This window comes from Eubalaena glacialis, unplaced genomic scaffold (genome assembly GCF_028564815.1).
Source record: "Eubalaena glacialis isolate mEubGla1 unplaced genomic scaffold, mEubGla1.1.hap2.+ XY H_3, whole genome shotgun sequence".
NCBI lineage: Eukaryota > Metazoa > Chordata > Mammalia > Artiodactyla > Balaenidae > Eubalaena > Eubalaena glacialis.
In genome coordinates, this window is record NW_026871157.1 from 825,044 (window position 1) to 851,031 (window position 25,988).

Sequence of the window (25,988 nt, forward strand, 5' to 3'; positions counted from 1 at the left end):
TGAATAGAAGTGGCAAAAGAGGACATTTTTGTTATGCTTCTAAGGCAAGCTGTGGGAATTCACATATGGCTTTAGTTATGTTATGGCAGCTTCCTTTTACTTCTGTTTGTTTAGTTTTTTTAAAAAATATATATTTTCCCTATTTTATTATGTATTTCTCATGTTGAAGTTCTTATTTGGATGGTAGAGGGATAAGGGATATGTTCGGGGCTTGTAAGTTTTTGATAGTTGCATTACCAAAGACCTACCTTTCTCAATAGAAGAGACTTGAAACTTAAATGTTCTATGGGCAGAAAGTAGACTAAGCTGCATATCCTTCAGTGAAATCATTCCCTCAGTGTCCTTTGTAGTATTGAAGGAAGGTGCCAGTTATCCTTACCTCCGGATATTCATGCCTTTGTATAGTCCCTTTCCACACTGCAGCAGAATTTTTCCATGTTACCAACAGAAAGCAGCAGAAATTATTATGTGTGGTGTCTGAGGCGAGGCTATAAGAAACATCCTACTTCAGCCTTGGTCTTTTAGACTTCTTACTCTGGAGGAAGAAAACTATTTTATCATACAGACACTGGAGAAACTTGAGAAGAGATCTGCATGGGCAGAAAGTAAGCCCTGTCACACACACACACACACACACACACACACACACACACAAAGTAACAATTTTCCAATCATGTGTGTAAGCTACTGTGCAAGAAAATCCTCCAGGCTTTAAGCCTTCAGACCTGCAGTGAAAGCTGACACCTCTAGGTTTTACCCCAGAGTTTTTTCAGCTCTCTTACCTATCTCAGTTTTTTCCTCCCATAGCCTGAGACTATGTGGGTGCTCAGATCACTGAGTGGCCAGCTCTTATACGGGTCCCCAGTGCAGCAAGTTTTTAATTAAAATGAGTGGGTTTCCCTATGGGGATGGCTGCATGATATAGGGTCTTGTCTCCAAATCTCCCACAAGTTTCCCAGTTGCCTGAGAAAGCCAGGAGGAGAGGTCCCTTCATCAGAGCTGAAAGTTTCATGAGATATCTTCACTTCTATTCCAACAAACTCTATTAAAAAAGCCAATTCAAGGGAAAAATGACAGGCCCTTCTCCCACCTAATTACCTACTCCAGTCTCTACTTGGTGTCTTTCAGCTGAGCAAACTCTTCCCAGTCTTTCAGCTGAGGATAACCCAGATACCTCTTCTTGAAATTAAGTTTCAGGGATAACCTACTCCTCCAGAGAGTGGTTTAACACCACCTGAAAAAACTCAGGATTGTCAACCAATAATCAGGAGACCCAAGGATCAGTAGAGGATCACCCAAATTTGTCTGGACTCTCTGATGAGGCTGATGGGCAGAAGAGGATTCTGTTGTTGGAACCAAGGCTCTGGATCCTCCTAGAGTTCAGGTAAAGGAGAGAAATCTGCTCTGGGTCCCTTTTTTAGTCACCAAAACTGTCAAGTTAAAAAAAAAAAAAAAAAGCAAACCTAATAGTTGAGAATTATGTTTTATTTGGTGGACTTACTGAGGACTATAGCCTGGGATAAAGCATCTCAGACAGCTCTGAGGTATGGCTCCAAAGAGGTAAGTGAGGAACCGGGATATATAGCAGTTTTTGCTGAAAAACAAAAACAAAAACAGAAAAACACCCAAAAACATGTAGTCAAACACGTAAAAAACAGACATCTCAAGTTAATAATTTTCATGCCTTTCTAGCTATGGGAAAATGCATGTCTGGGCTTGATCTCAGAGATGCAGCAGTGACCAGTGGCTTGAAGTGAGATCTTAGTTCCCTGCCCAGGAATTGAACCTGGGTATCCTTGATGAAAACCAGGAATCGTAGCCATTAGAACACCAAGGACTAGAGGCTAGAAGCAAATTTTCCCTGGCTCTTGCCTCCACTTGAAAGCAAGAATGTTATAAGGAGGCAAAAACTCTAAAGACAGGTGCAAAAAGTTTATTATTAGGGGCACAGCACAAAAAGTGGGAGAGCACCCGGAGAAGCAGTTTGTGTTTATTTAAGACTGAAGCAAGGCAGAGATACAGCCCCTCCTTTTCACCTCCAAGGAGCCTTTCTGGGCATGTGCAGTGTCTCCCTTGCCCCAAGGAGAGAATGTGCATGTGCAGTGTGCAGTGTCTCCCTTGCCCCAAGGATGAGAAATATGTGGCCTCTTGATCTATTACTCAAACAGGGTTTAGCCCCTCTGTCCCTGCTGTAACTGTTATCTTAAAGTGTCCACAGGAAACAAAGTCCAGCTATTTACCCTGTTTCTGTTGTTATTTCCATCTCACAGTGCAAACAGGAGGCTGGTTGAATATCTAGCCTAGAACCCACCTGCATCCTTCCTCAGAAAATGCAAACAGGAGGCTAGTTTTAAGTGTTCTGTCTGAAGCCCATCTTCTTCTCACCCCAAGATATGTAAGCAGGAAGCTGGTTGTAATGCCTAGCCTGGAGCCCATCTACCTCCTGCCTCAGGCTCACTGAAATTATTCCTTTGAATTTTCAATTCCACTGAATTAGTCCTTTCAAGTTATTCCTTAACAATGTAGGGCCAGTATTCTGTCTTTCTCCATCTTGAGTCCCCTCAGGTTGCATCATTGGGGCGGTTGCAGTGGCTGATAACTTTATGGCTGAAACATCCTTCATCTACTGAAATGTCAGGTGACATTCTTTGTCCACAACTGCAACAAAAGAGAACCTCTAGGGAAGGCTATATTATCCAGATCAGCCTTCAGAATTTGTGAGAAATAAGGACTCTTAATAAAACCCTGAGGCATGGTAGGCAGATAGGTTAGGGTGTCACCAAAGAGAATCAGGCATGCCTTTCTTGATGTAAGAGAAGGCATTTTAGGCCTAAGTCATTTTGTGATCTAAGCCTGAACCCAATACTTGTCCTTACAGAAGAATAGGTCTCATCAGTTAATGATTTTAAGGGAACAAAAGAATGTAAAAACAAACAGGTACTACCAGGGCAGAGAGATAAAACTTAACCACACCAGAGACAAAGTATCAGTTGTACAGGCTCCCCTTTCTATTTCAAAGGTAAAGATTAGCCTGAAGCGGATTCTTGAGCTGCAGGATCCTCTAGGGCTCAATCACCAGACTAACTGGAACCTAAGGAATGATGAAGTTCAACTTTGTTGACCCTCCTGACTTCAGTCAACTTGGACTCTGTCGACCCAATTCTATGCTGAATTTTCCTCTGCTCAAGCCCAAAGAACTTACTTCCAGTGAGAATGAATGTTAGTAAAAAGAAGGTTGGGAACCATGAAGCCGAATCTGGCCTCTGTACCCCGACACCAAATTAAATCTCAGGGACAGAGTTTGGGTGAAGCAGAACAGAAGAGCTTTATTGCTTTGCCAGGCAAAGGGGGTCACAGTGGGCTCATGCCCTCAAAACTGCATGTCCCACCCTGGAGGGGGTAGTGAGGAGTTTTATAGCAATGGTTCACAGAGGGTGTGATCAGCTCGTGGACATTCTTCTGATTGGCTGGTGGGGAGGTAAGTGGCAGTCAGAGCCATCAACCTTATGGTTCCAACCGGTCTGGGGTCTGTGTGCTTGTGGGCAGCATACAGTTAACTTCTCCCACCTGGTGGGGGTTTCAGCATCTGCAAAACAGCTCAAATATGTTGTTATGTGTATCCCTTGAGGGGAACCAGGACCCTGCCCCAAGGCAGCACTGTTGTTCCTTGACTGTTCCTCCTTTGTCTCTGCATCCCCTCCCTTCCCTAATTAGCAACTGTTTGAACTGCTCCTTGGAACACAAGAAAGATCATGGAGGCTGAATGAAGCCTAATTCCTGTAATCAAGAAATGGGGGACACAGAAAGGCCTTTGTGCCCAGGTACCCCACAGGGCCCCATAGTATCAACCACAGGGTGTCAAGGGATAACAATGTTATTCATTGCTCCGAGGTCCTAAAAATCCTCCATTCTTGGCCCTTAGGTTTTCTTACTGATAAAAGAGAGTGTTACAGGAGCTATTACAAGAGATAATAAGATCCTGAGTCTTGTAGTCTTCTGTAATGGGCTTTATGTTTTGAAGGACCTCTTTATTAACTCTTTTCTGGGAAGAGGTATTGAGGGGTTTATTTGAATCTTTTTGGAAAGTTTGCTGTAAATTTTGCCAACATCAGTGGAAGATTTTTGCCTGTAGGACAGGTGGTAGCTGATTCAATAGTGACAAATGATCAGTGTTTCCAAAAGCAACTTTAACACTGTCAGAGATGTAACAAATAAAAGATGTCAAAGGGTCACTTAATTCACCTGGCTGATAACTTTGATGACTACTGTCAATTCTAGAATTATTTTCTGTTTTGGAGAGGAGAAATTCCAGCATGATGCTTCTCTAAGTAAAGTCTCTGCCTAATACATGAAAAGGGGTGGAGGAACCAGCGAGAAAAGGGTGTGTGTCTCTCAAAGCGCCCGAACAAAAGGGCATAGGTTCAGAGACAGGAACCTCGTGAGGCTCATTAGAGATCTAACTCTTTGAAACGTTTCAGTACACCAAGGCAGGGGCTCTTGGTAGTGGAGGGGTAAAGCACCAAGAGTGTGGCTCCAGTGTCAATTAGAGCTGGAAGCAGAGAAATGTTTTCCCAAGCTGCTTAACAGGGAGGAGTGGGAAGAGCCCCTGTAGTTCCTCAGAGCTCCATCACTGAGAACTGGGATTGATTTACGGACGCAGGCAACAGTAAGTGGCAGCTTGCAGCAGGATCTCAGTCCCCAGACCAGGAGTCCTAACCACAGGGGCCAGCGGCTAGGGCCTGGATCCCTAGTTGTTGCCTGCCTACTCGAGAATGAATTCAGGTGAGAAGGCAGAAGGTAAAGAGGAAAGTAAAAATTTATTGGAAAAGCAAAGTACTTGCGGAAAGATGCATGGGCAAACTCAGAGAGAGAGTCGCGCCTTTGGGAAATTCTTAAATTCTTTATAAAAGGGCAGTTCTTCCAGGTCTTTGTCTTCCTTCTTGCCAGTCGTCGTTTTGTCCCCCCACCCCTACCCCAGCCCTGGCTGATTTGTCTCAGGACCTTTCCCCTAGGTGTGCACGCACCTCTCAGCCAAGACGGACCCCGACGCGCAGGCATCTGGGAGAAGCAAGAGTCACCGCAGCCTGGAGTTGTTCCCTGACTTTTGACTCCCAAGGAGTCTTTCTGCACATGTGTAGTGTCTCCCTTGCCCCAAGGAGGGGGGACGCAGAGATCCCTTGACTTTTACTCAAACAAGGTTTTGCCCCTCTCTGTTCCTGCCATGACTGTTATCTTAAGGCATCCGCAAAAGACAAAGCCTGACTGTTTACCCTGTTTCTGTAGTTACTTCCATTCTGGAGAGCAAACAGGAGGCTGATTGTAAATGCCTAAACTGGAGCCCACCTATCTCCTGCCTCAGGAGGACACGAAAGGCTGGTTACAGGGTCAAGGTGCCTCCTGAAATGCTTAAATTAACCACCTCTTTTTCAATCTCTTGCCTCTTTGCAAAAATAGTAGAAACTAGGGGGACTTTTGTTTCATTTAGGATACTTCATTTGCTGGAGTTGAAGATGAAGAATTTCAGCAGTGTTGCTTTTAGGTGACTTACCTAGAAGGTGAGAGAGCTGGTTTACCAGATTAACTAAATCTGCGTGGACATAGTTTCCCATTCCAACCTAGTCCTTTTTACTACAAGGGGAAAACAATTCTCATTCAGTCCGTTATTAAACATAGAGTTTAAATCTACCCAGATGGAATCAATATCTGAAGGAAGAACAGAATTTTCTTTAAAAGAAAAGTCTGAAGTTGATTGTAATATTCATAAACAGGTTTTTCAGATTTTGTGTGCAAGCCTGAATATTGTTCCAATCAACAGGCTTTAGAAAAGCCCTAGGAATTTCTCCATTAAGTTGCCTGAGCCTGATCCTATACTAAGTTTGTGAGCTGGTCTCAGGTTATAATTCTAGAGACCGTTCCGATTTTTTTCATTTAGCAGATTTCATCCAATGCTAGATCTGGCCTGCCCTGATAACAACATGAACAACTAATAAAAAGTTCAGTTTAACTTAATTTCCTTAAAACTGAATTGGACTACAGTGGCTCTAAAATTTCCAGAACTAAAGTGGAGTGCTTGTTTTGATTGGTGTTTTGAAGCTTCTGAACATTATCAGAAGTCCAAAATTTCCTCTCTGCAAAATGAGATTTTTAAGATTAACTGAGGCAAGCAAATGATAAAGACAGATAAGATGGTTTCCAAAGCCTCACTGTCCTCTTCCTTGGCTTCTTTGTCTCAGGCTCTGCCTCCGTGCCATCTTCCTCCTTTTCTTGTACCTATGCCTCCCCTATACTCTCAAATCCTCTATACTAATTCTCTCACCAAACTTCCTTTCTCCCTGAAACTCTCCCCACCCCCTTTTCCTCTGTACCCATTGGAACTTGTCCCTTTAAAATTAAGCCTTCTAAGGATCCAGAAGCTAAACCCTTAATTTCTTATTCTCCCTGGACGAAAGCTGAACTGCAAGCCATAGTCAAAGATTTTCCTAACATAACCAAAGACTCTCATAGATTTGTTAACGAAATTAACATATTCATTCAAACTTATCAACCTGGTTTCTCTGACTTACATCAGCTGATCATATGCTGTGAAGACCAGGCCCAGCATCAGACAAAAACCGCTAATTGGGAAAGTCCTCAAAGGTCTCTACAATTACAACTGGGAGATGAGCCCACTAACTTATTATATGATCAGGTGCAGGCAGTCACCAGGCAACTTCATGGAGAAATTCCTAGGGATTTTCCAAAGCCTGTTGGTTGGAACAAAATTCAGCGTTGCACAGAAAATTTGATAAACCTGTTTATGAATATTACAATCAACTTTAGATTTATTTTTTAAAGAAAATTCTGTTTTTCCTTCAGATATTGATTCCACCTGGGTAGCTTTAAACTCAAGTTTTTTAATGGGCAGAAGTGGAATTTTCCCTTCTTTTCCTAAGTGAAACCAAAAACAGTCCTAGTTTTAGCTATTTTTGCAAAGAGGCAGAGATTGATAAAGAGATTGTTAATTTAGGCATTTCAGGCACCTTGACCCAGCAACCAGGCTTTCACATCCTCCCAGTTCTCAATGATGGAGCTCTGAGGAACTACAGGGGCTCTTCCCACTCCTGCTTCTTAAGCAGCTTGGGGAAGCAGTTCTCCACACTCAGGATGAAGCCGCTTCCAGCCCTAACTGACACTGGAGCCACACGCTTGGTGCTCTACCCCTCTACTACCCAGAGCCCCTGCCTTGGAGCACTGAAATGTTTCAGAGTTAGATCTCTAACGAACCTCAAGAGGTCCTGTCTCTGAACCTATACCCTTTTTTTCAGGCCCTTTGAGAAATACATACCCTTTTCTCACTGGTTTTTCCACCCTTTTCATGTATTAGGCAGAGACTTCTTACAGAAGCATCACTCTGGAATTTGTTTCTCTGAAAAGGAAGACAGGTAACATAAAAGTTAACAGTCAAGAAATTTTCTGGAAAAGGCAATTATTACAGAGTAGCAGAAGTGTATTCAAGAGCAGGAGACAGCTCGGGTGATTTCCGAGTAGGATAACGTCGTGGGCCTACTCTATACTTGATTCCTCCTCTTTTCAGCGCAGGGCCTGGCGCTCGAATGCCTCACCTTTTCCTACTGGAACCGCCCACAGTGTGTCTCACTTTCTCCAGCAGCGGGAAGTCAGTAGCTGTGGGCTACGCCTGCGCAGTAGGGGGGGCGGCGGGGAGAGGTCGAGCTCGGGGGATGGGGAAGCCGTGAAGCCTCCTGCGCAGCCATTTGCTTGCCAGTAAGCGTGGCTGCCTGCGGATCTCGCTTGAGCTGTGTGTTCGCAGTCTGCAACTACTAGTTTCTTTCGGCACCTCGGAGGATTACCTAGCAGCGCCACCGACACCGGAACCCAGTTGGAAACGCTGAGGTCGCAGTTACCGCAATGCCCAAGAATAAAGGTAACGCCTTGGGTTCCGAGAACCATGGTTCTGCTCGGCTCGGTGTCGTCGGCAGTGACTCGCGGCGGTGGTAGTTCTTCCTTCTCGTGCTTGGCTGGTGTCTCTGAGCGGGACTTCGTTGTCGGGACAGGCGCTGGGAAGCTACTCCTATCTCCCTCCCACTTTGCTCACGTTGCTATACAACCGACGCCATTATTCTAAGGGCCTCTAGACGGAGAGTGTAAAATTTGTTCCTGGTTCACAGCAGGCTAACCAGCGGCGCGTCACGAACCTGGAGAGCCTCTCCTGGGCCGCCTGGCCTCTCCGGCGTTGGGCCCTTCCCAGGACTGACCAGGAACAGTTTTTAACCAGTGATTCTTGCTTTTGTGACCATTAAATCTTCGTGCGTATTTTCTTTGTGGACTGTTGGTGAAGACATTGCTTCTGTGTAAACACTAGGTGAAAGCTTGTTACGTATTTAGGTTCATCTCTGCCTGTTTACTTTCCCCCTTCCGTCACAAACTTGAACATTCTTGTTTACAAGGTATGTTACACATTTACAAAAGTTTTCAGCCTTCTTTTCTCATGACATAGATTCTGGTAGTAAATATTTCTACCCACCTTTATTCTGAGGCAAACCGTTCACGAATTATCAGATTTGACAATAACGTTGCTTGGAACTTCCAGAATGGGAGTCCTAACCTAAGTAAAGCAGAGCCCTCGGACAGTCACTCCTTAAAGAAGTTCTCCTTTTTAGAGACCTGAGTTCTGTCATTTTTAATCTCTTTACAGTGCCTCCTAGGGAACTATAAGGGCAAAGAGGGCAGCATAGCACCACATTTCACAGTCCACAAGAAGTCTCCCTTCATTATTCATTCTTGACACCCATATCTACTTGTGTCTCCTTTCTACTTAACCGCTTGCTCCACCGATTCTACTTCATTTTCTCTTTGTAGCTGTCACCACTTACTTTGCCTTGAGATACTTGGTCACAGTTCTTTGCTTGCCCTGTTGAGTTCACTGCTCTCTGCGGCCCGCAAACCAGCTCACAGATTCTTTTTCTAGCAAGTGTTTTCCTGCTAATTATTCACTGCAGCAGTAAGGTTGTCTTTCTAACCGTATGTTCGGTAAATTAGATAAGGCTTATACTAGCTTTTTCCTTATATATGTAATTCATGATTATCTCACAAGTAACAGTACATTTCAATAAATACCTTGTTTCCACCTGAATTTCTAGTAATGAAGTTTCAGCCTCCCTCACTAGATTGTATATTCTAAAGGGAATAATACCTGTTTTATGAATCTTGGATTACTACAACTTGGCACTTATTATATGTCCAATAAATTTTTGTTAATGTTGTCTTCCTATGCTTCACTCTATCCTTAGGAACTGAGATACTAAGTTCCTTCCTTCTGTAGGACTTTTAAACTAACTGATGCCTAAGTAAGATCACATCAGAGAATATCTCCAAATCACATCTGATTTTTTTTAGAAATTTTTATTAGAGTATAGTTGATTTACAACATCTGATTTAAGGAAGAGATCTGTGAAATTTGCCTAAACTTAGTTTTAGAAAGAAAGATGAACTATCTTTCAATATCAATATTGATATTGAAATATTCAATATCTGTATTGAATACAATACATTGTCGTATTTTCAATTCTTTCAAAAGACAATTTTAAATGGATTTTATTACTTGATAGTAAAATAAGGGGGTTTTAAGGTATGGGTAATAAATACAGACTAAACTCCTGGAAATTATACTTCTGAATTTAAGAATTACAACATACCTTCAGTTAAAGCCATCTGTGTACCTCTCTGAAATCGCCTTTCTTTCTCTCATTCTGGAGATAATCATCCTGAATTTGATGTTTCAATCTGTGTATGTAAAACCAATCTGTTATTTTCTCGGTTACTTAGTTGAAACCTGTTGTTAGGACTCCTGAATTTTTGAGGTGAAGTTTAGTAATGTAGAAATAAAACTCTGTAGATATTTTTCTTCATTTGAAAATTCAAAAGCCCTGTGAATATAGTGTCAGTGAAGGTTACCCAAGTAAGGATATAAAATTACTTTGGACCATATGTTGAATAACTTTTGCTTTACTCATGCGGCTTGTTTTCTTTAGAAATCTTAGAAATCCATTCTTAAATCAGGGGGAAAAAAAAAAAACCGCATCCTCTGACCCACTTAAGAAAAACATTTGGGGTAAGATGCTCCTACCCTTTAAAGACATCACTTTTTTCTTTTTTTAAAAAAAAATTATTTTATTATATCTTATTTCTGACTGCGTTGGGTCTTCATGGCCGCACGCGGGCTTTCTCTAGTTGCAGCGAGTGGGGGCTACTCTTCATTGTGGTGCGCGGGCTTCTCGCTGTGGTGGCTTCTCTTGTTGCGGAGCATGGGCTCTAGGCGCATGGGTTCGGTAGTTGCAGCCCGCAGGCTCAGTAGTTGCAGCCCGCAGGCCCTAGAGTCTGCGGGCTTCAGTAGTTGTGGCGTGTGGGCTCAGTAGTTGTGGCTCGCAGGCTCTAGAGCGCAGGCTGAGTAGTTGTGGCGCGCAGGCTTAGTTGCTCTGTGGCATGTGGGATCTTCCCGGACCAGGGATCGAACCTGTGAACCCTGCACTGGCAGGCGGATTCTTAACCACTGCACCACCAGGGAGGTCCTTCTTCTTTTTTTTTTTTTTTAATACTTCCAGGAAATCTACATTTTATTGAAGTATTATGCCAAACAAAGGACATATGATTTTTAAATTTTCGTTCATTTAGAAATACAGGAACTACTCTTGGTTTATTTGAAAAACTGGCAAACTGTGATATATGACTAAGTAAGCAAAGCAGGTATTATTATCCTTGTCCTAACGGAGCTTCCAGTGTCTTTTGAAGTTCTGGCATGTTTTATATCTTGAAATAAACACTTTTTTCCCTTTTGAGGAAGTTAGTTATGATGTGTCCTTAATGTGTAGGATAGTGAGTCCAGATAAGTCAGGGAATTGTGAAGACCACCTACCTTTTAGTATAGCACAGCAATGTGAGGCTGCCCCAGGAGGTAGAGGGTGCATTCAAGAAGATAGGTGTCAGTTTTTACAGTGGCAGATGCACATTTTAAATTCTGTTCGGGATTTTTGTTTCAAACTCTTCCCATGGGTCCCTTATTACTATCTGTCACAGCCTTTCTCCCATCTATTGGAAATGGGTGCTCTTGCGTAGGTTTTGGAATGGTAATAAAATACTATGAAGAAGTAGCCTAATTCCTTGATTATGTAGTAGAAAGTTTCACAAGGAAATAAAGTTAATGTTACAGTCAAATACATTAAATTTTAGTGAAAGCAAAAATTCAAAAGTACAGTTAAGTATGATTTTAAATCTTTAGCATGGTATGGTTGTAGCAGAGGACTAGATAACAGTCTTTCTTTGCTGATGGTAGTATAAATGAATATACTTCAGCAGAAGTCTTAAGGAGGTGGATACATAACTTTTATCCTGGAAATTCTGCTTCTTTAAATTTATCCTATGGCGCTTGTTTGTAGGATAATCTCAACTCAGCCTTATTAAATAACAGTAAAACATTAGAAGTAACCAAAATAAGGAATTAAGTTTACTCTGTTAAAATGTTCATCTTAGTCTATTGTTCAATTGACATGAAAAGTCATGCAAAACACATTATTGAGTGGGATTAAAATAAATTGTAGAAGAGACTATACGGAATCCAATTTTAATTTGAAAGCATGGACAATAAAATGTTAATAGTTATCCCTGGTAATGGGATTTTTGTTCTCTATACTTCCGTATAAGAAGTAGTTTTATATGAGAAAAATCCAAATCTAAACGTCAAAGTAAGGTATGTGCTTGATAATATGTTTATCCGGTAAGGGATTTAAAAGAAAACCTTTGACAAATTGTAGCTATTGGGTAACCAAATTAGGTTAAATTTTTAAAATCTTACATAGAGTTCTGTTAATATTGTCCTGCTCTTTAAATGATAATTTTTTTTTACTTTTCTGTTTTTATAAAGTTTAAAGTCTTATTTTAGCTTGTTTCAAGTTTAGTTTGTAAGATATTATATAGATAATTACACTTAATTTTTTATTCACTTTTTAAATCAATTAGGTAAAGGAGGTAAAAACAGGCGCAGGGGTAAGAATGAGAATGAATCTGAAAAAAGAGAGTTAGTGTTTAAAGAAGATGGCCAAGGTAAGAATTTTGAAGTTATTAATGTCTTTTTTTGATAATGTGAATTTCAGTCTTTAACCTAAAATGGATCTTAGTCACAATCCTGAACAGTTGCCTTTCTTCATTTATAATACCCCATACTTCTTCAGAATTTGTCCATTGAATAGCCCATTGGATACTATTTCTGATAGAGGATTAATTGGTGGCATTTCTGTAAACATAGTTTTCTTTGTTCTATGTGGAAAAGCGTGATATAAGTGAGAGTGAATTTCAGGATTTAGAGCAGAGTAAGGCTGGCTGCCAACACTGAAAATTTCCTACTCTAGTGTAATAGTGGGTAATGTTATACATTATTCAGTAGAGTATGACCAATACATCCCAAGACTATCAGACCCTCACTACTCCAGTGCCACTAGCACACGATCATAAAATTTAATAAAACAACTGATAATTGTTGACTGACTTTTTAAGTAAGTGCAGACTAAAATTTAAAATGAGTAAAATAAATTGACTGAAGCACTTACTTTTTTCCTTTTAAAAAAAAAGTTAAGCCTACAGAAAAGTTGGAATATGAGTACACCAAGCTCCCACCTATTCTTTACCTAGATTCACTAGTTTTTAAAGTTTTCTTTGTGTATTTATTTTCTCTTTGTATATGTACATGAAAATTTTTACTAACCTTTTTAACTTTCTTATAAGCAGATATAGTTATATACAGTTACAGACTTTAGCCCTAAATACTTCAGCATATATCTCCTAAGAACAAGGGCTTTCTCCTGCATAACTACAGTAGAATGGTCACTAGAAATTTAACCTTAGGATTATACTGTTATTTAGTAAGTACTGTTTTTCATGGTAGCCACTAGCCATGTGTGGCTATTGAAATGAATTGAAATTAAATTTTGAGCTATCAATGAACATATTGTTCAATTCAGATATATAATTTTCCCTCAATGGAAAAATTCTGCTGGATATTGCTGACCCAGTGTATAATCTACATTCACATTTCTCCATTTGTTTTAGTAATTTCCAGCACTTTATAAAAAAACTGTGTAGTTATTCATGCCGTACTGCAAGCCACTAGAAAATCAGCATCTTTATTAATTATATGAAACATGTTGTCTGGCCAAAGATAATCAGTTACTTAGCCTTCATAGTGTCTCCTTACATTAGAAGTTTGTTTTCAGGGCCAGTTTTTAAATTCTTTTCTCTCTCATTTTCTCCCATGTCGAAGAAGTGCTGAGTAGTAAAGCTAGGTTCATTGGCCTGTGGTAAAAGGGACTCAACTTACCAGCCCCACAGTGTAGATCTCATTTACCTCTCAGTGTAATTATAAATTAGTCCAGGGTCTCTGTGATGTTAGTCCTTAGGAAAAAATTTAGTAGTGTGAAGGTTTTATATTAATTACCTGTTTCTTTCTCCTTACTCCCATGCCTGCTTTTGTCATTTAAATCTAGAAGAGATTGCCACATACTGGCTAATGCTTATATCAGCGTTTTCAAGTGGCAGTAGAATCAGGTGGCCTCTTGAGGATACTCTTAGAAATACTTTTTTTAAACATTTGCATTTTATCTTGGAACATTATTTTTGCTTTTTTAAGACCTTTACAGTAATCACCAAGGTATTCTCAAGCAAAAGTTTATTAATAATTAACCTACTGTTTATTATGATTAAAGTTTCTGAGGGAAAGGAGAACCAAGATTTGGCTGTTATTCAAATGTGAGAGGTTTATAAGTCAGCATTACAGTGTGTAATGTGGAATGAGCCACTTTGATGTCTAAAGGTAGAGCATGCAGTCATGAGGACCAAGCCTGAACTGATTTACTCAAAATGAGTAGATAATTAAAATATTCCTAATAACGGAGATAACTTGTCATGGAAATGGCATTTGTGATCTTGGATAAATTACTTGACTTCTGTAGGTTTTTATTTGCTCTAAAAATGAGAGGGTAAAGTATATAAGCATAGCTGGAAGAGGCTATAGAAATGGTTCAACAGATGAGGTGTGCTCTCATTTTCTTGGATAAGATTATTGTATGTCTCTTTCAGACAGCTCTCACATGGTAGAATACTTAAAATTTTCGCTGAACAAGCCTTTCTTCTTTCTTTGTAAAAAAATTACGGTTTGATCCAAAGTTAGTAAAAGTGAAGTTACCAACTTAATATCAATTGTTACATTTTAAGAAAAATTAAACAGTATTTTACAGTTTTTTCTTCTGTTTCTTTTCCTCCCTAAGAATATGCTCAGGTAATCAAAATGTTGGGAAATGGAAGATTGGAAGCAATGTGTTTTGATGGTGTGAAGAGGTTATGTCATATAAGAGGAAAATTGAGAAAAAAGGTAGGTATGGAGATTTATTTTACTTTAATACAAAATTTGCCTTTTAAAAAATTGGCTCTGCTTTAGGTAATATATGGGCCAAGCGACTCATTTTTGTGAGTTCCCGAAGACTTCAAAAATAATGATTTATATGGCAATCTAAATACATAAAATTATAGAAGATCCGTGATAACTTTCAAAATAGAGGATTATATTTACAAAGAATTATTTGCTTCACCTATGTTGGATTTATGCCAGAAATGTATACTATTGAGGAAACAATTCGACAGATTCAGTCTATAAAACAAATGATGTAGACTCTTAAAAAAATGTTATGCCATGAAAGAAAGAAAAAAAGCTGGAGAATTGTTTTAAGATTAAAGGAGACTAAAGTAATTGCTAATTAAATATAGTATATGTTCCTTGGTTAAGATTTTGGTTTGGGGGAAACAGCTGTACACGATATTAGGAAAATTTGGAACATGTTATATCATAGTTTTTAGTAGTTCAGGCGGATTTATTGACCACATTGTTTAAAAGTTCCTTCAACTCTAATTTTTTTATTTAAAAAATATATTTGGTCGGTTAAGTCATTCTTTTCCAATTGATGGTGGGATTTGGTCCTGTATTTATGTAGATTAGTGAGTGGATGGCTGTATTTGTGTAGATGACTGATTTTCATATATGTTAAATAATTAAATATCTCAGGAGTGATTGGTGATTGAAAGTCTTTCATTTACCTGACAAATAATTATGTTTTTGTAATTTTTAAACTCTCAGGTAGTTGAAATAAAATAATTATGTATTTTTAACATCCTAAAATAGAAAATTTGACACAAACTGTATACTATAGCTTTTTCTTAATACGCTGTAACTGTAACTAGAGTCTGTCTCACACACGCATGTGTACACACACACCCACAGTATACTATATTCTATAGTTTTTCCGTATTTCCTAGTAAATACATTTTCCACACTGGGTGAATAGTACATATTTTTTGTAGGAAGAATGGTTTAACATAGCACTCTGTTATTCGTTTTTATTTTAAATATAATATACAGTAAATTTTCTTTTATAGGTTTGGATAAATACCTCAGACATTATATTGGTTGGTCTTCGAGACTATCAGGTAACAATCACATTTAAATTTGTAGTGCCCTTGTATTTAGTAAGTCATTAATATTTAGAAGATGCAATAAAAGCATATTTAAGCAGTCCTAGCCAATTATGACTTCTCACCATTCTGTTGTCAAAATTTATTAAGGTCCAATTGTATTCAAGACTATAGGATATACCTTGTTTGGAATAATTCCCATGACTGATTAATGATACATGTGTTTTGTGGGAAGACTGGTTAGTATTGTTTTTATTTTAAATATCACGTGCAGTAAATACTCTCTTATAATTTTGGATAAACACCACAGACCATCATTCTGTCCTCATTCATTTATTTTTATTATTATTATTTTTTTAAATATTTATATTTTACTTGGCTGCGTCGGGTCTTAGTTGTGGCAGGCGGGATCTTTGTTGCCACGTGGGGGATCTTCGTTGTGGCATGCAGGATCTTTTTTAGTTGCGGCATGCGAACTCTTAGTTGTGCCACGTGGGATCTAGTTCCCTGACCAGGGGTCGAACCTGGCCGCCTGCATTGGGAGCACAAGAGTCTTAGCCACTGCACCACCAGGGAAGTCCTGTGTCCTCTTTCATTTAATGTCCAGTTGTATTTTAGGCATTGTGCTAGGTATTCAGGGGTTATGGTTCCCAAATGTCAGTCAGTGAAATATTTATTGGTGCAGGCTGATTTTTTCACTGTTCTGTAGTGAAATGAGAAGATACGCACGTTTTATATGGTGTTTTTCACATAGCTAAATTATCCATTTTCCTTTCCTTTTTTTTTTGTTTCTTGCCTGTGCTGCAGCTTTCAGGCTTTTTAATTCCCTGACGAGGGATTGAACCCATGCTACTGCAGTGAAAGTGCTGAGTACTAACCACTGCACCACCAGGGAACTCCCCTCCATTTTGCTTGTTAAATATATTTTTTTTAATTACCTTTTGTGAAATAAGAACAGTAGTATATGATGGTGGTTTTTATTAGTGTTCTTACTCGTCAAAACAAAAATTTAGCAATTTTATGTCAGGGTCCCAATTATTATTTTATTTTAAAATTTAAAGGTCTCAAATCCAAGTTTGGTAAACCACTATTCTGGATGATGCAGCTGAATAAGTCAAACCTTCCAATCTCCAAAAGGGTTTTTACAGTTGTATAGTAGAAAGATAAGACGTGCACTCAGTAGTTACAGTACAAACTGTTTTTTAAGTGTATGTTATAAATTTGAGATGAACGCTTAGAAAAGAACATGATAGTTGCCCTCTATGGTGTCAGCCTTTAGACTATATATGCATTGTGAGTCTGAAATCCATCTGATTTCTATCGCATCCATCATCTGTGTTTAATTACGTTGTGAGTGAAATGATTGCTGTCTCTATTCTATTATCAGGTCAAGTTTTTCATAGATATCTGTTGGGTCTAACTCGTTTGTAAAGTTTCAGTCTTCTCCTTCCTTGTTGATTTTTTACATGATTGTTCTATTTGTGATTGAAAGAGGCATTTTGAGGTCAGTTAACATACTTTTCATCGCCATAATTTTTATTTTTTTAAATAATCTGTATCTTGATTTTCTCTAGTTAGTGAAATATTCTGACAAAGTTTTTTTGACATGGTTTCTTTTAGTTCTTTAAGTATATTTATAGTAACTGATGTAAAGTCTTTGTTAAGTAAAACTTCTGGGTTTTCTCAGCAACAGTTGGTAATGACTTCTTTTCTTGTGTGTGACCGATAATTTTTTTGTTGAAAACTAGAAAGTGCAAATATAATGTGGCAAGACTGGAAATCAGATTTCTTCTCCCAGGGTTTGTTCTTGCTGTTGTTTGCTGTTGTTTTCTGAAACAAATTCTGTGTGGTCTGTATGTTTTTCTTGTGTGTGGTCATTGAATGCTTGGTTATCTTAGCAAACAGCCCATGTTTGAGATTTCATTAAAACCAGTAAGCCCCCCAGCTTTTGCATATGGAGTCTGTGCATGTTGGGGCATACCTTTTAACACTCAGCCAGGCAGTAATACTCTCTTAGTCTTAATTTCATGCTTGTGCAGAATTGCAGGGTCACTCAGAGCTGGGAGATTAGGACCTTTCCAGATCCTTGATGAGTTTACGCACAGCCCAGATTCCACATATTGAGTGAGATCATACAGTATTTGTCTTTCTCTGTCTGACTTATTTCTCTTAGCATACTGCCCTCCAGGTTCATCCATGTTGTTGCAAATGGCAGGATTTATATATGTTGGATATTAATCCCTTTTTGGTCATATCATTTGCAAATATTTTCTCCTATCTAGTAGGTTGTCTTTTAATTTCATTGATGATTTCCTCTGCTGTGCAAAAGCTTTTTAGAGTGATGTAGTTCCACTTGTCGGTTTTTGCTTTTGTTGCTTATGCCTTTGGTGTCATATCCAAAAAAACAATTGCCAAGATAAACATCAAGTACCTTTTCTCTGTTCTCTTTTAGTAGTTTTATGGCTTCCGGTCTTGTGTTTAAGTCTTTGATCTATTTCAAGTTAATTTCAGGCAGTTTTTGGTGTAAGAAAGGGGTCCAGTTTCATGTAAGTATTCAGTTTTCCCAATCCTGTTTATTGAAGAGTGTCTTTTCCACGCTGTGTTGTCTTGGTTCCCTTGTTAAGAATTAGTTGACCATTTTTGCAAAATTTTATTTCTCGGTTCTCAATTCTCTTCCATTAGTCAACAGGACTGTTTTAATGCCAATACCTTACTGTTTTGACAACTGTATTTTGAAATCAGGAAGTGCAATGCCTCCAGCTTTGTACTTTCTCAAGACTGCTTTGGCTATTTGGAGTGTTTGTGGTTCCATATAACTTTATCTGTCTGTGAAAAAAAAAACCACTGAAATTTTTATAGGAATTATGTTGAATCTCTAAATTACTTTGGGTAATATGGACACTTTAATAGTATTAATTATTTCAGTTCAAGAACATGGGATACATTTCCGTTTATTTGTTTCTTTCATCAGTATCTTATAGTTTTCAGTGTATAGATCTTTTACCTCCTTGGTTAAATTTATTTCTGAGTATTTGTGTTTGATGCTATTGTAAATGAGATTGTTTTCTTGATTTCTTTTTTAGGTAGTTCATTGCTAGTTTATACAGACATAACTGATTTTTGTGTTGACTTGATAACCTGAAACTTTACTGAATTTGCTTCTTGTATCTATTTTTATGAAGTGGATCATACGTTGATAGTCTTTTCCTTTTTAATATTCTATAATAAAAACTTGTAATCTGTCCATAAAAATGTATCATTTTCATGTCCATTTTCTTGGTTTAACTTTATATAAACCCCAAAAGTGGAGAGAATAGTTATTGATTCCCAGTTTAATTCTCTGTTTTGTGGACAGTGAAACCACAATTCTTAAGGGATTAATATTCTAACATTAATGTGATAGCTACAAACAGCTCTTCTGATTCTTAATCTTTTGTGAATAATTACATATCCTTGCTACTCACAGTAATCTAAAGATAATAGCAGGATCACCACCATCTGGAAGCAAGTTAACAGGTTGTTAGCCCAATCTCCTATCTACTGAGTCAATATCAGAATTTTAACACAATCCCTGTATGTTTTGTGTGCACATTACAGTTTGAGAAGTGTTGGTTTATATTACATTGCAGTTGCATCACTGTGATGATTTCAGTTGCCTTTCTTTAGGTCTTTTCTAGGTTAATTGTCAGCATTCAAACTCATTTTTTCTTCTGTAAATGACTCAGATTCTTTAAAATGGAGAAATGTGAACATTTTAGGGCAGTAGTTCTCAGGGATATTTGCGTCAGAAACACCCAAAAGAGCTTTTTAAATACAGATTTTTGGACTTTACCTCAGGTCTGTCAATTTTCAGGAGATACGGTTATCTTTTTAAAGTGCCACAAACAATTCTAATAGGTAAGCTACCCTAAGAACCACTGATTATAGAAAGGCTTATTAATTTTCTTGGGTAATAATACCACTTGCAGTTTGAATTACAGCGTGGCCAAGGACCACATTGCATCTTTTTCTCTTTTTCTACTTTTTCTTTCCTTCCCCCCTTTATTTTCCTTTTTTCTCTTTATTAAAGTGAATTTTATAAGTAATTTTTCTGGGCTGTTCATTATTTGAATGCAAACTTCTTGCCAAGGGTTTTTTTTAAAGAAGATAGAAGGAGGGTGAAGAAAAGCAGAGAATTTGTAACAGAACAGTGAGCTTTTTCTTAGTGTGTTTAATTAGAAAGTAATTTATGAGACAACTGATGATATTTTGGCATAACCTGTTTTGTTGGTTACTTGTTATTCTCCAAGGATAACAAAGCTGATGTAATTTTAAAGTACAATGCAGATGAAGCTAGAAGTCTGAAGGCTTATGGTGAGCTTCCAGAACATGGTAATTAATGTTAAAGTTATTACATTTCCCTGTCTTACAGTGATATTAGCTTGTTAGTGTTTAGGTGAAGCAGTTTTGACAGAATTCTGTCTCTTTTACATATTTTTTGCATATGTGCTTAAATTAGCTTTAAGTATGTATATCCTTTAAAATATTAATAATTTAGTAATAAATTGAATTCTCTTCCTAATAAATGTTCTTCTGGTGGGGAGTGTAAAAGTTTATAAACTCTGGACTTGTGTATAATATCTGTTAAAGGTGTACATTAGATACAGTGTTTTAAACTGTTCTTAAGAGATGATCTGTCTTCAGCTAAATGAGGGTAACAGTTATGGTACTTGTATTGATTTTTATAGAAAACAATGTTCAGTTTAACTTAGCATAGTACTATCCCAGAGAGTTTTGTGGGGTTTGTGTGTTTTTAACAGATACTCCTTTTATTTCTTAAAGGCAAAAGTGTTGCATTCTTACTGTAGTAAACTTGAAAAGATTAAAGTAAATTTCTAATAACATAAAAGAGACAATATAGTAAGCTCACATTTTTAACTTGGAAGCTATTTTATTTGATTTACTTTACTCCATTGCATTTTATTATAAAATTATGAGATTTTTGAGTAAGCATGAAAATTCTGATGAAATTATTGGCCTTTTAAGAAATACTAAGATATCTGGAAATCAGATCAATACTTTCTTACTTTTGTTGCTTAGGAATAAGCATGATTTGAAAGTTTTTCTGACTGATTTGGTAAGTCTATCCAGTGGTTACGTTCATTTGGTTAGTTATCCAATGGTTGGTGAAGTGGATGTTCTTATCTTAGGAGAAGTTTATACGTGCCAAGGGTAAGTTGTTAACATGCGTACAAGCCCTTTTTGAAAGATACTTCAGAAATATAATAACTACTAAGTTAGTGTAATTAGAGCCAGCCTGCCTTACGTATATTTTTTTGAACAAGATAAAATTATAGTGCGTATACTCTTCACTGTAATGACTTTGCAGTGAACTTCTGGAGGTTTCAGTGTGAATTTGCTTTGTGTGATGAGTTGTTTGTAGGAAGATTAGGAAGATTTTTCTTGGAATGAAATGGTTGAATTGAAGATTACTTATAAGAGTCTTCTTGTATAGTTCAGTGTTTTAGTATTCTTTATTGTTTCAGTATTATTTGTTTTAGTAGGCAATCCACCTAGTAACATCTTGATTTTATATATATGAGTATATTGTTACTGTGTTTTTAGCAAAAATTAATGAAACAGATACCTTTGGTGCTGGAGATGATGACGAAATCCAGTTTGATGACATTGGAGATGATGATGAAGACATTGATGATGTAAGTAGTGGATGAACCTTGTGGTTTTTTGATTGTTTTGTTTATGAAGGTAGTCAGATCTTTACTTTTGATCTCAGAATGTTGAACACTTAAATTGAATATATTTTGAGACTTATCCATAAATACGAATATTCATTAGTATTCAGAAACCCTCTAGTCAGACTTTTTTAAACTTTGAGAAACCTTGTAATTCTTGAAACCCTTCTTTCTTTGAAAAGCTCAGTTAGCTCTGACAGTGGGTACTCCATAATGATAACTTACTAGGTAAGAATGTCTACAGTGATAGCTATTAAGAAGTTTAGCAGACAGCTTAAAAAATATGCCATCTCCCAAATAAAATGTTTGTATGTTAAAAGAAGAAAATCATGTTTAAGCCAACTTGCTGAAGCATTGAAATTACAATATTCTCCAAAGCCGTAAAACGGAGGCATGTTGCCTGTGTATTTAGAGGTTACATTATTTTATTTGTCATATATCACTGTTGGCCAAACTCTTGGTTTGGAGTTTGTGGAAAAAGGTTGTTTTTCTTAGTAATAAAACAGTGAGAATAAGAGTGTTAAATGCCTAACTGTTCTACTGTTACTATATTTATGTTAACTTCATCCTGATTTTCTTGAAATTTTATGTTAAGTAATTGGGATGGTGGTGTGGCTTACCACCATCGAGCTTACCTCCAGTCAAGCTTATTAGGCCTTTTTTTTTTTTTGGTACCTCTGTATTAAAAGTATAGTTTAGAAACAAAAAGTCCAAAAATATTAATTAGTGTTTTATTGGATGTGAAGGTGGAATTTTAGAATACCTAGAGCATTTGTTCCTGACGAAGATTGTGCAGCACAATTAACCAAGCTTTTCAAGAAGAAAAGATTCACAGTCTTTCAATCACCAACATCATTATTAAGAGCATTTTCAGACACTCAGAGAAATTGAGAGAATTTTAAATTGAAGTGAACAATCACCCAGAAATAGGAAATGAAAAAGGATTAGAAAAATATTGTTCTAATGTTTTTAAATATTTTTTACTTTTTCTGTTACACTTTTGCTATCAGAAGGTCCAAAAGTTTGACGTAACTATTTCAGTTTGCATTATTTATTTATGATGCTTCTGTCATTGTCTATTATATGTTTGGGATTATAAATTATGTAAATGCTAAAATGAGCATCTCAAGTCTGCTAAATTGTGGCTGAAAAAAAAATCAGTCAGCTGTATTTTCGACAAGTGAAGTCCCAGTTTTATGAATCAGAGTTACAAATCGGAAATTCTATAAACTGATCATATAAGAAGAAAGAATCCAGTAATTGAACAAATTCTGTTTAATGACATCTTTGTAGCATAGGTGGTCTCTAATGCTGACAACAGATTTCTTAGAAATGCTGTTCTCTCTATTTAACTAACATTTTGTTCAGTTTTGCCAGAGAGTTCTTGAGGCTCAATTAATATTTTGACAGTAGAACTAACAATTATTTTCCCTGGCAAGAATGTAAAATGCAGCAGTTGTGTAGTATATTAACAGAGACTTGAACGTTTTGACAGCTGAGCTGGGGTTGAAGGCTAGGAATATAAGCAGAGTGAATGCTTGAATACCCAGCCACAGAATTAAGTCTTCCCTCAGAAGAAAAAGAAAACACCTTTCTGGATCTATGCCAACACTTTCTTTGGTGCTGTGTCTAAGCAGCCTTGTTGGGAAAGAAACTAAAGACAATGGTGATTAAAAGAATTTGTGTTATTTTGAATATTTTGGTTAGGTTTATGTTTATTACCTCTCAGTCCTACTTTTTCCAGAGTCATTTTGCCAGGTGATATACTTGTTTCAATCCTATGATTAAGTTGACTCAGAGAAGAATTTGGTTTAGTACCACACTTCTGTCGTTCTTAAGGGAATTTTACTTCCCCATGTCTGTTCCCAGTTCCAAAACAAAAAGTCTCTGATCACTAGCATGAAAGGAAAGAATGAGATGCTAAACTTTATTAAGAATAGGCTGCATAACATCTAATGTTCTCATAGAGATTTACTGACAACAGACAGGAATTGAGAAAAAATCTGGTTGGTGTACAGAATTTTTGTTCAAGGATTTATTTTCCGGACAGTCTAAGGGGGTCCTATATGCAGTATTATAAGAATTATTTTTTCCATTGACCTGATGTTCTTTTCACTTAACAGATCTAAATTGAACTCAAAGTTTCTGAGGATTGTTCTACAGTTTGAATTTTGGTCATCACCTGTTAAGAAGAATAAAACTTCATTCAGCATGAATGTAGTTTAAGGCACACTGATTTGTTTTCATTGTTTTAAAGTATTTATTATATTTGTATAAAAAGCTGATGAAGCTGAATTATATTCAGTAAAATGTTAACACTTTGTTCTTTTAATGTGATGGAACTTAGGGGTAGAAGATCACCATATCTGCTGTTAAAACAGTGGGAAGAAAGAAAGAAGAAAAGAGATGCCTTCCCCACTGTGATTACTTTACTTCCAGTTAATGGGTGTTTTGAATAAATTGCCTTATCATCGTAGACTGTGATAAGCCCTAGTTCCAACTAGTCTGTTTACAGAGTCTTTCTGTATGTTCCAGTTACCTAGATGGTCTCCTGAGATTTTTGATAAAATTTAAGGAAAGAAGAAATCTGCATTTGAAGTCAAGAAAAGGGGCTATTTTCAGATATATGTAGCCATGTGTATTTTTATACTAATTTTGGTAACTTGTATATTCTTTTCATCATTTTATGTTGCCACCATCATAATAAAAGCATTTCCAAAATGCAGTTTTTAGAATACGGGTTTGAGTAGTAATTTTGAATTTGTAAGATTAGTAGTTGAAAAAATTCTATGCTAGGTAATACTCAATTTCCTTAACGTTGAAAGTTTTGATGTATTTGTTGACAGTGTTTTTACTCAAGTAAGACAACTTTTAATGGTAAAATAAGTAGATTATTCTGTACGATACAAAATAGATTGTATATGTTGTTTCATTGTCAAAAGTCATACATTGTAACCCATAGTTTTGAGTTTTATGAAAAATTAAATTACAATGTATAAATGAAAATCTAATTTCATAAAAAATTCTATAAACTAAGTCTTTCTTAAACTATCCCTTAGCTGAGATAAGGGAAAAGAAGGAACCACAGCTAAGAAATACAATAAAATGTTGCATTGAGTATATTTCGGCCTTACTTTGTGTTACTGGTGTATTTTTATGTGTGTTCCAATTTTTTTGTGTTTATATTTTACTAGGAGTTTAGGTCATAACCTTTTTTTAACGTTTTGTTTTGAAGTTATCAACTATAGTAAGATGAAATTAAGGGCAAGGCTAGTTAAACAGCCTCAGTTCAATTTTATACAACTTTAGTAAGAAAAGATTCATCAGGTAATTTGTGAAACATTATATTTTGTCTGAGAATTTTTCAGCAGTGAAAATTAATATACAGGGAATACACCTTTACCTGGTTTCAGTAATATAAATATAACTAAGGGGGATAAACCTTCATATGGTTCCATCTCACTTTGCTCTAATTTTACTTCCCAAGTGTGAAAACTCTAGGTTCAAAATCTGAGGCCAGAATGTGTACATAATTAAATGTAAGAAGAAGAGAAGTTTCACAGATGTGGTTTGTGGTTCTTAATCTGTGAGTTCCTGAACACTTACCTAGGTGATGAATGTGTTTGAGACTAAGGACTAGTTGTTGATACTCTTAAGAAACAAGCTTGAGAAGGTGACTTAGTGGTTGTCTTCATGGGCAGTCAACTAGTCTTTTATACATAAAGGTATATTAGGTTTACATATCTTCAACATTTTGCCAAAAGTACCAGAATCTGCATATGTGATACAGTTCATGGTAGGTGGAGACCCTACTTAAAAAACTTTTCTGTTGACTTCCTCAAATAAATATGGTTTGCCCCAAGATTTACTCTACTCCCAGTTTGTGGTTGCTAGTTGTTGTGGTCTGATTATGTCCTTTGGAAATTTGTATATTGAAATCCCAACCCCTAAAGACGATGGTGTTGCCAAGTGGGGCCTTCAGGAGGTCATCAGGCACCAAGGAGGAACTCTTATAAATGTGGTCACTGCTCTTTAGGAAGGAAACCTCCTAGGGTTCTTCTGCCATGAGAAGACAGAGCAAGAACTCAGCAGTGTGCAAGTCAAAGGAGGACCTTCACCAGAACTCTAACCATACCAGCACCCTGATCCTAGACTTCCAATGTCCAGAATTATGAGAAATTTCTGTTGTTTATAAGCCACCCAATCTGTACTATTTTGTTATAGCAGTCTGAGTGAAGTAAGATACTGGTAACATACTTTTTTCTTGCTATTTAGTACCAGTGTTTCATCTTGAGTTGGATCAAAGATGTAGCTTATGTGCAGTTTCCCATGGAAGAATTATTTTGATACACGTCATTAGAAGTTTTATAGATTCGTTGTTTTGATAATATTTCAAAAGAATGAAAGGAAGAAAAAGAAACGTGTTACATTCTTTGATAACCACAATACAATCACATAAACTGTGTCTAGAAAGGAAATCAAAATGTTTGAAAGCCAAGAAAAGTAACCTTTATAGTCAGTCGTCCATATTCGTGGGTTCTGCATCCATGAATTGAACTGTGGATCTAAAATATTAAAATAAGAATTCCAGAAAGTTCCAAAAAGCCAAGCTTGAATTTGCTACACAATGGCAACTATATATACACTATTATTATTCTATTTACAACTGCATAGTATTTACATTGTATTAGGTATTGTAAGTAATCTAGAGACTCTATGCCACTTTATGTAAGGGATTTTATGTTCTTA

At 37.0% G+C, this 25,988-nt stretch overlaps 1 protein-coding gene and 1 long non-coding RNA gene across 3 annotated transcripts; one reads left to right on the plus strand and one right to left on the minus strand.

The window, feature by feature from the left end:
* Positions 1-3,300: 3,300 nt before the first annotated feature.
* On the minus strand, positions 3,301-8,230 carry LOC133083012 (uncharacterized). Its single transcript, XR_009699105.1, has 2 exons — positions 7,602-8,230; positions 3,301-3,586 (listed from the first exon to the last, which is right to left on the minus strand). It is a non-coding gene; the product is annotated as an uncharacterized LOC133083012 (long non-coding RNA).
* LOC133083011 (eukaryotic translation initiation factor 1A, X-chromosomal-like) lies at positions 7,704-24,361 on the plus strand. 2 transcript variants are annotated; one of them, XM_061179683.1, is made up of 7 exons: positions 7,704-7,921; positions 12,010-12,093; positions 14,310-14,413; positions 15,472-15,522; positions 19,797-19,878; positions 21,112-21,203; positions 23,363-23,449. In XM_061179683.1, the coding sequence occupies exons 1-7, from the start codon at positions 7,906-7,908 to the stop codon at positions 23,366-23,368; spliced, it is 435 nt and encodes a 144-aa protein (XP_061035666.1). In that variant the 5' UTR covers positions 7,704-7,905; the 3' UTR covers positions 23,369-23,449. The 2 variants fall into 2 exon arrangements, with proteins under 2 accessions (XP_061035666.1, XP_061035665.1); XM_061179682.1 differs by lacking the exon at positions 19,797-19,878 and having other exon boundaries at positions 23,363-24,361.
* The last annotated feature ends 1,627 nt before the right edge of the window (positions 24,362-25,988 follow it).

Coding starts and splice junctions, on each gene's coding strand:
- LOC133083011 (XM_061179682.1), top strand. Junction 14,414..15,471: donor GAGGAAAATTGAGAAAAAAG/GTAGGTATGGAG, acceptor TTTCTTTTATAG/GTTTGGATAAATACCTCAGA. Junction 21,204..23,362: donor ATGATGAAGACATTGATGAT/GTAAGTAGTGGA, acceptor TTCACTTAACAG/ATCTAAATTGAACTCAAAGT.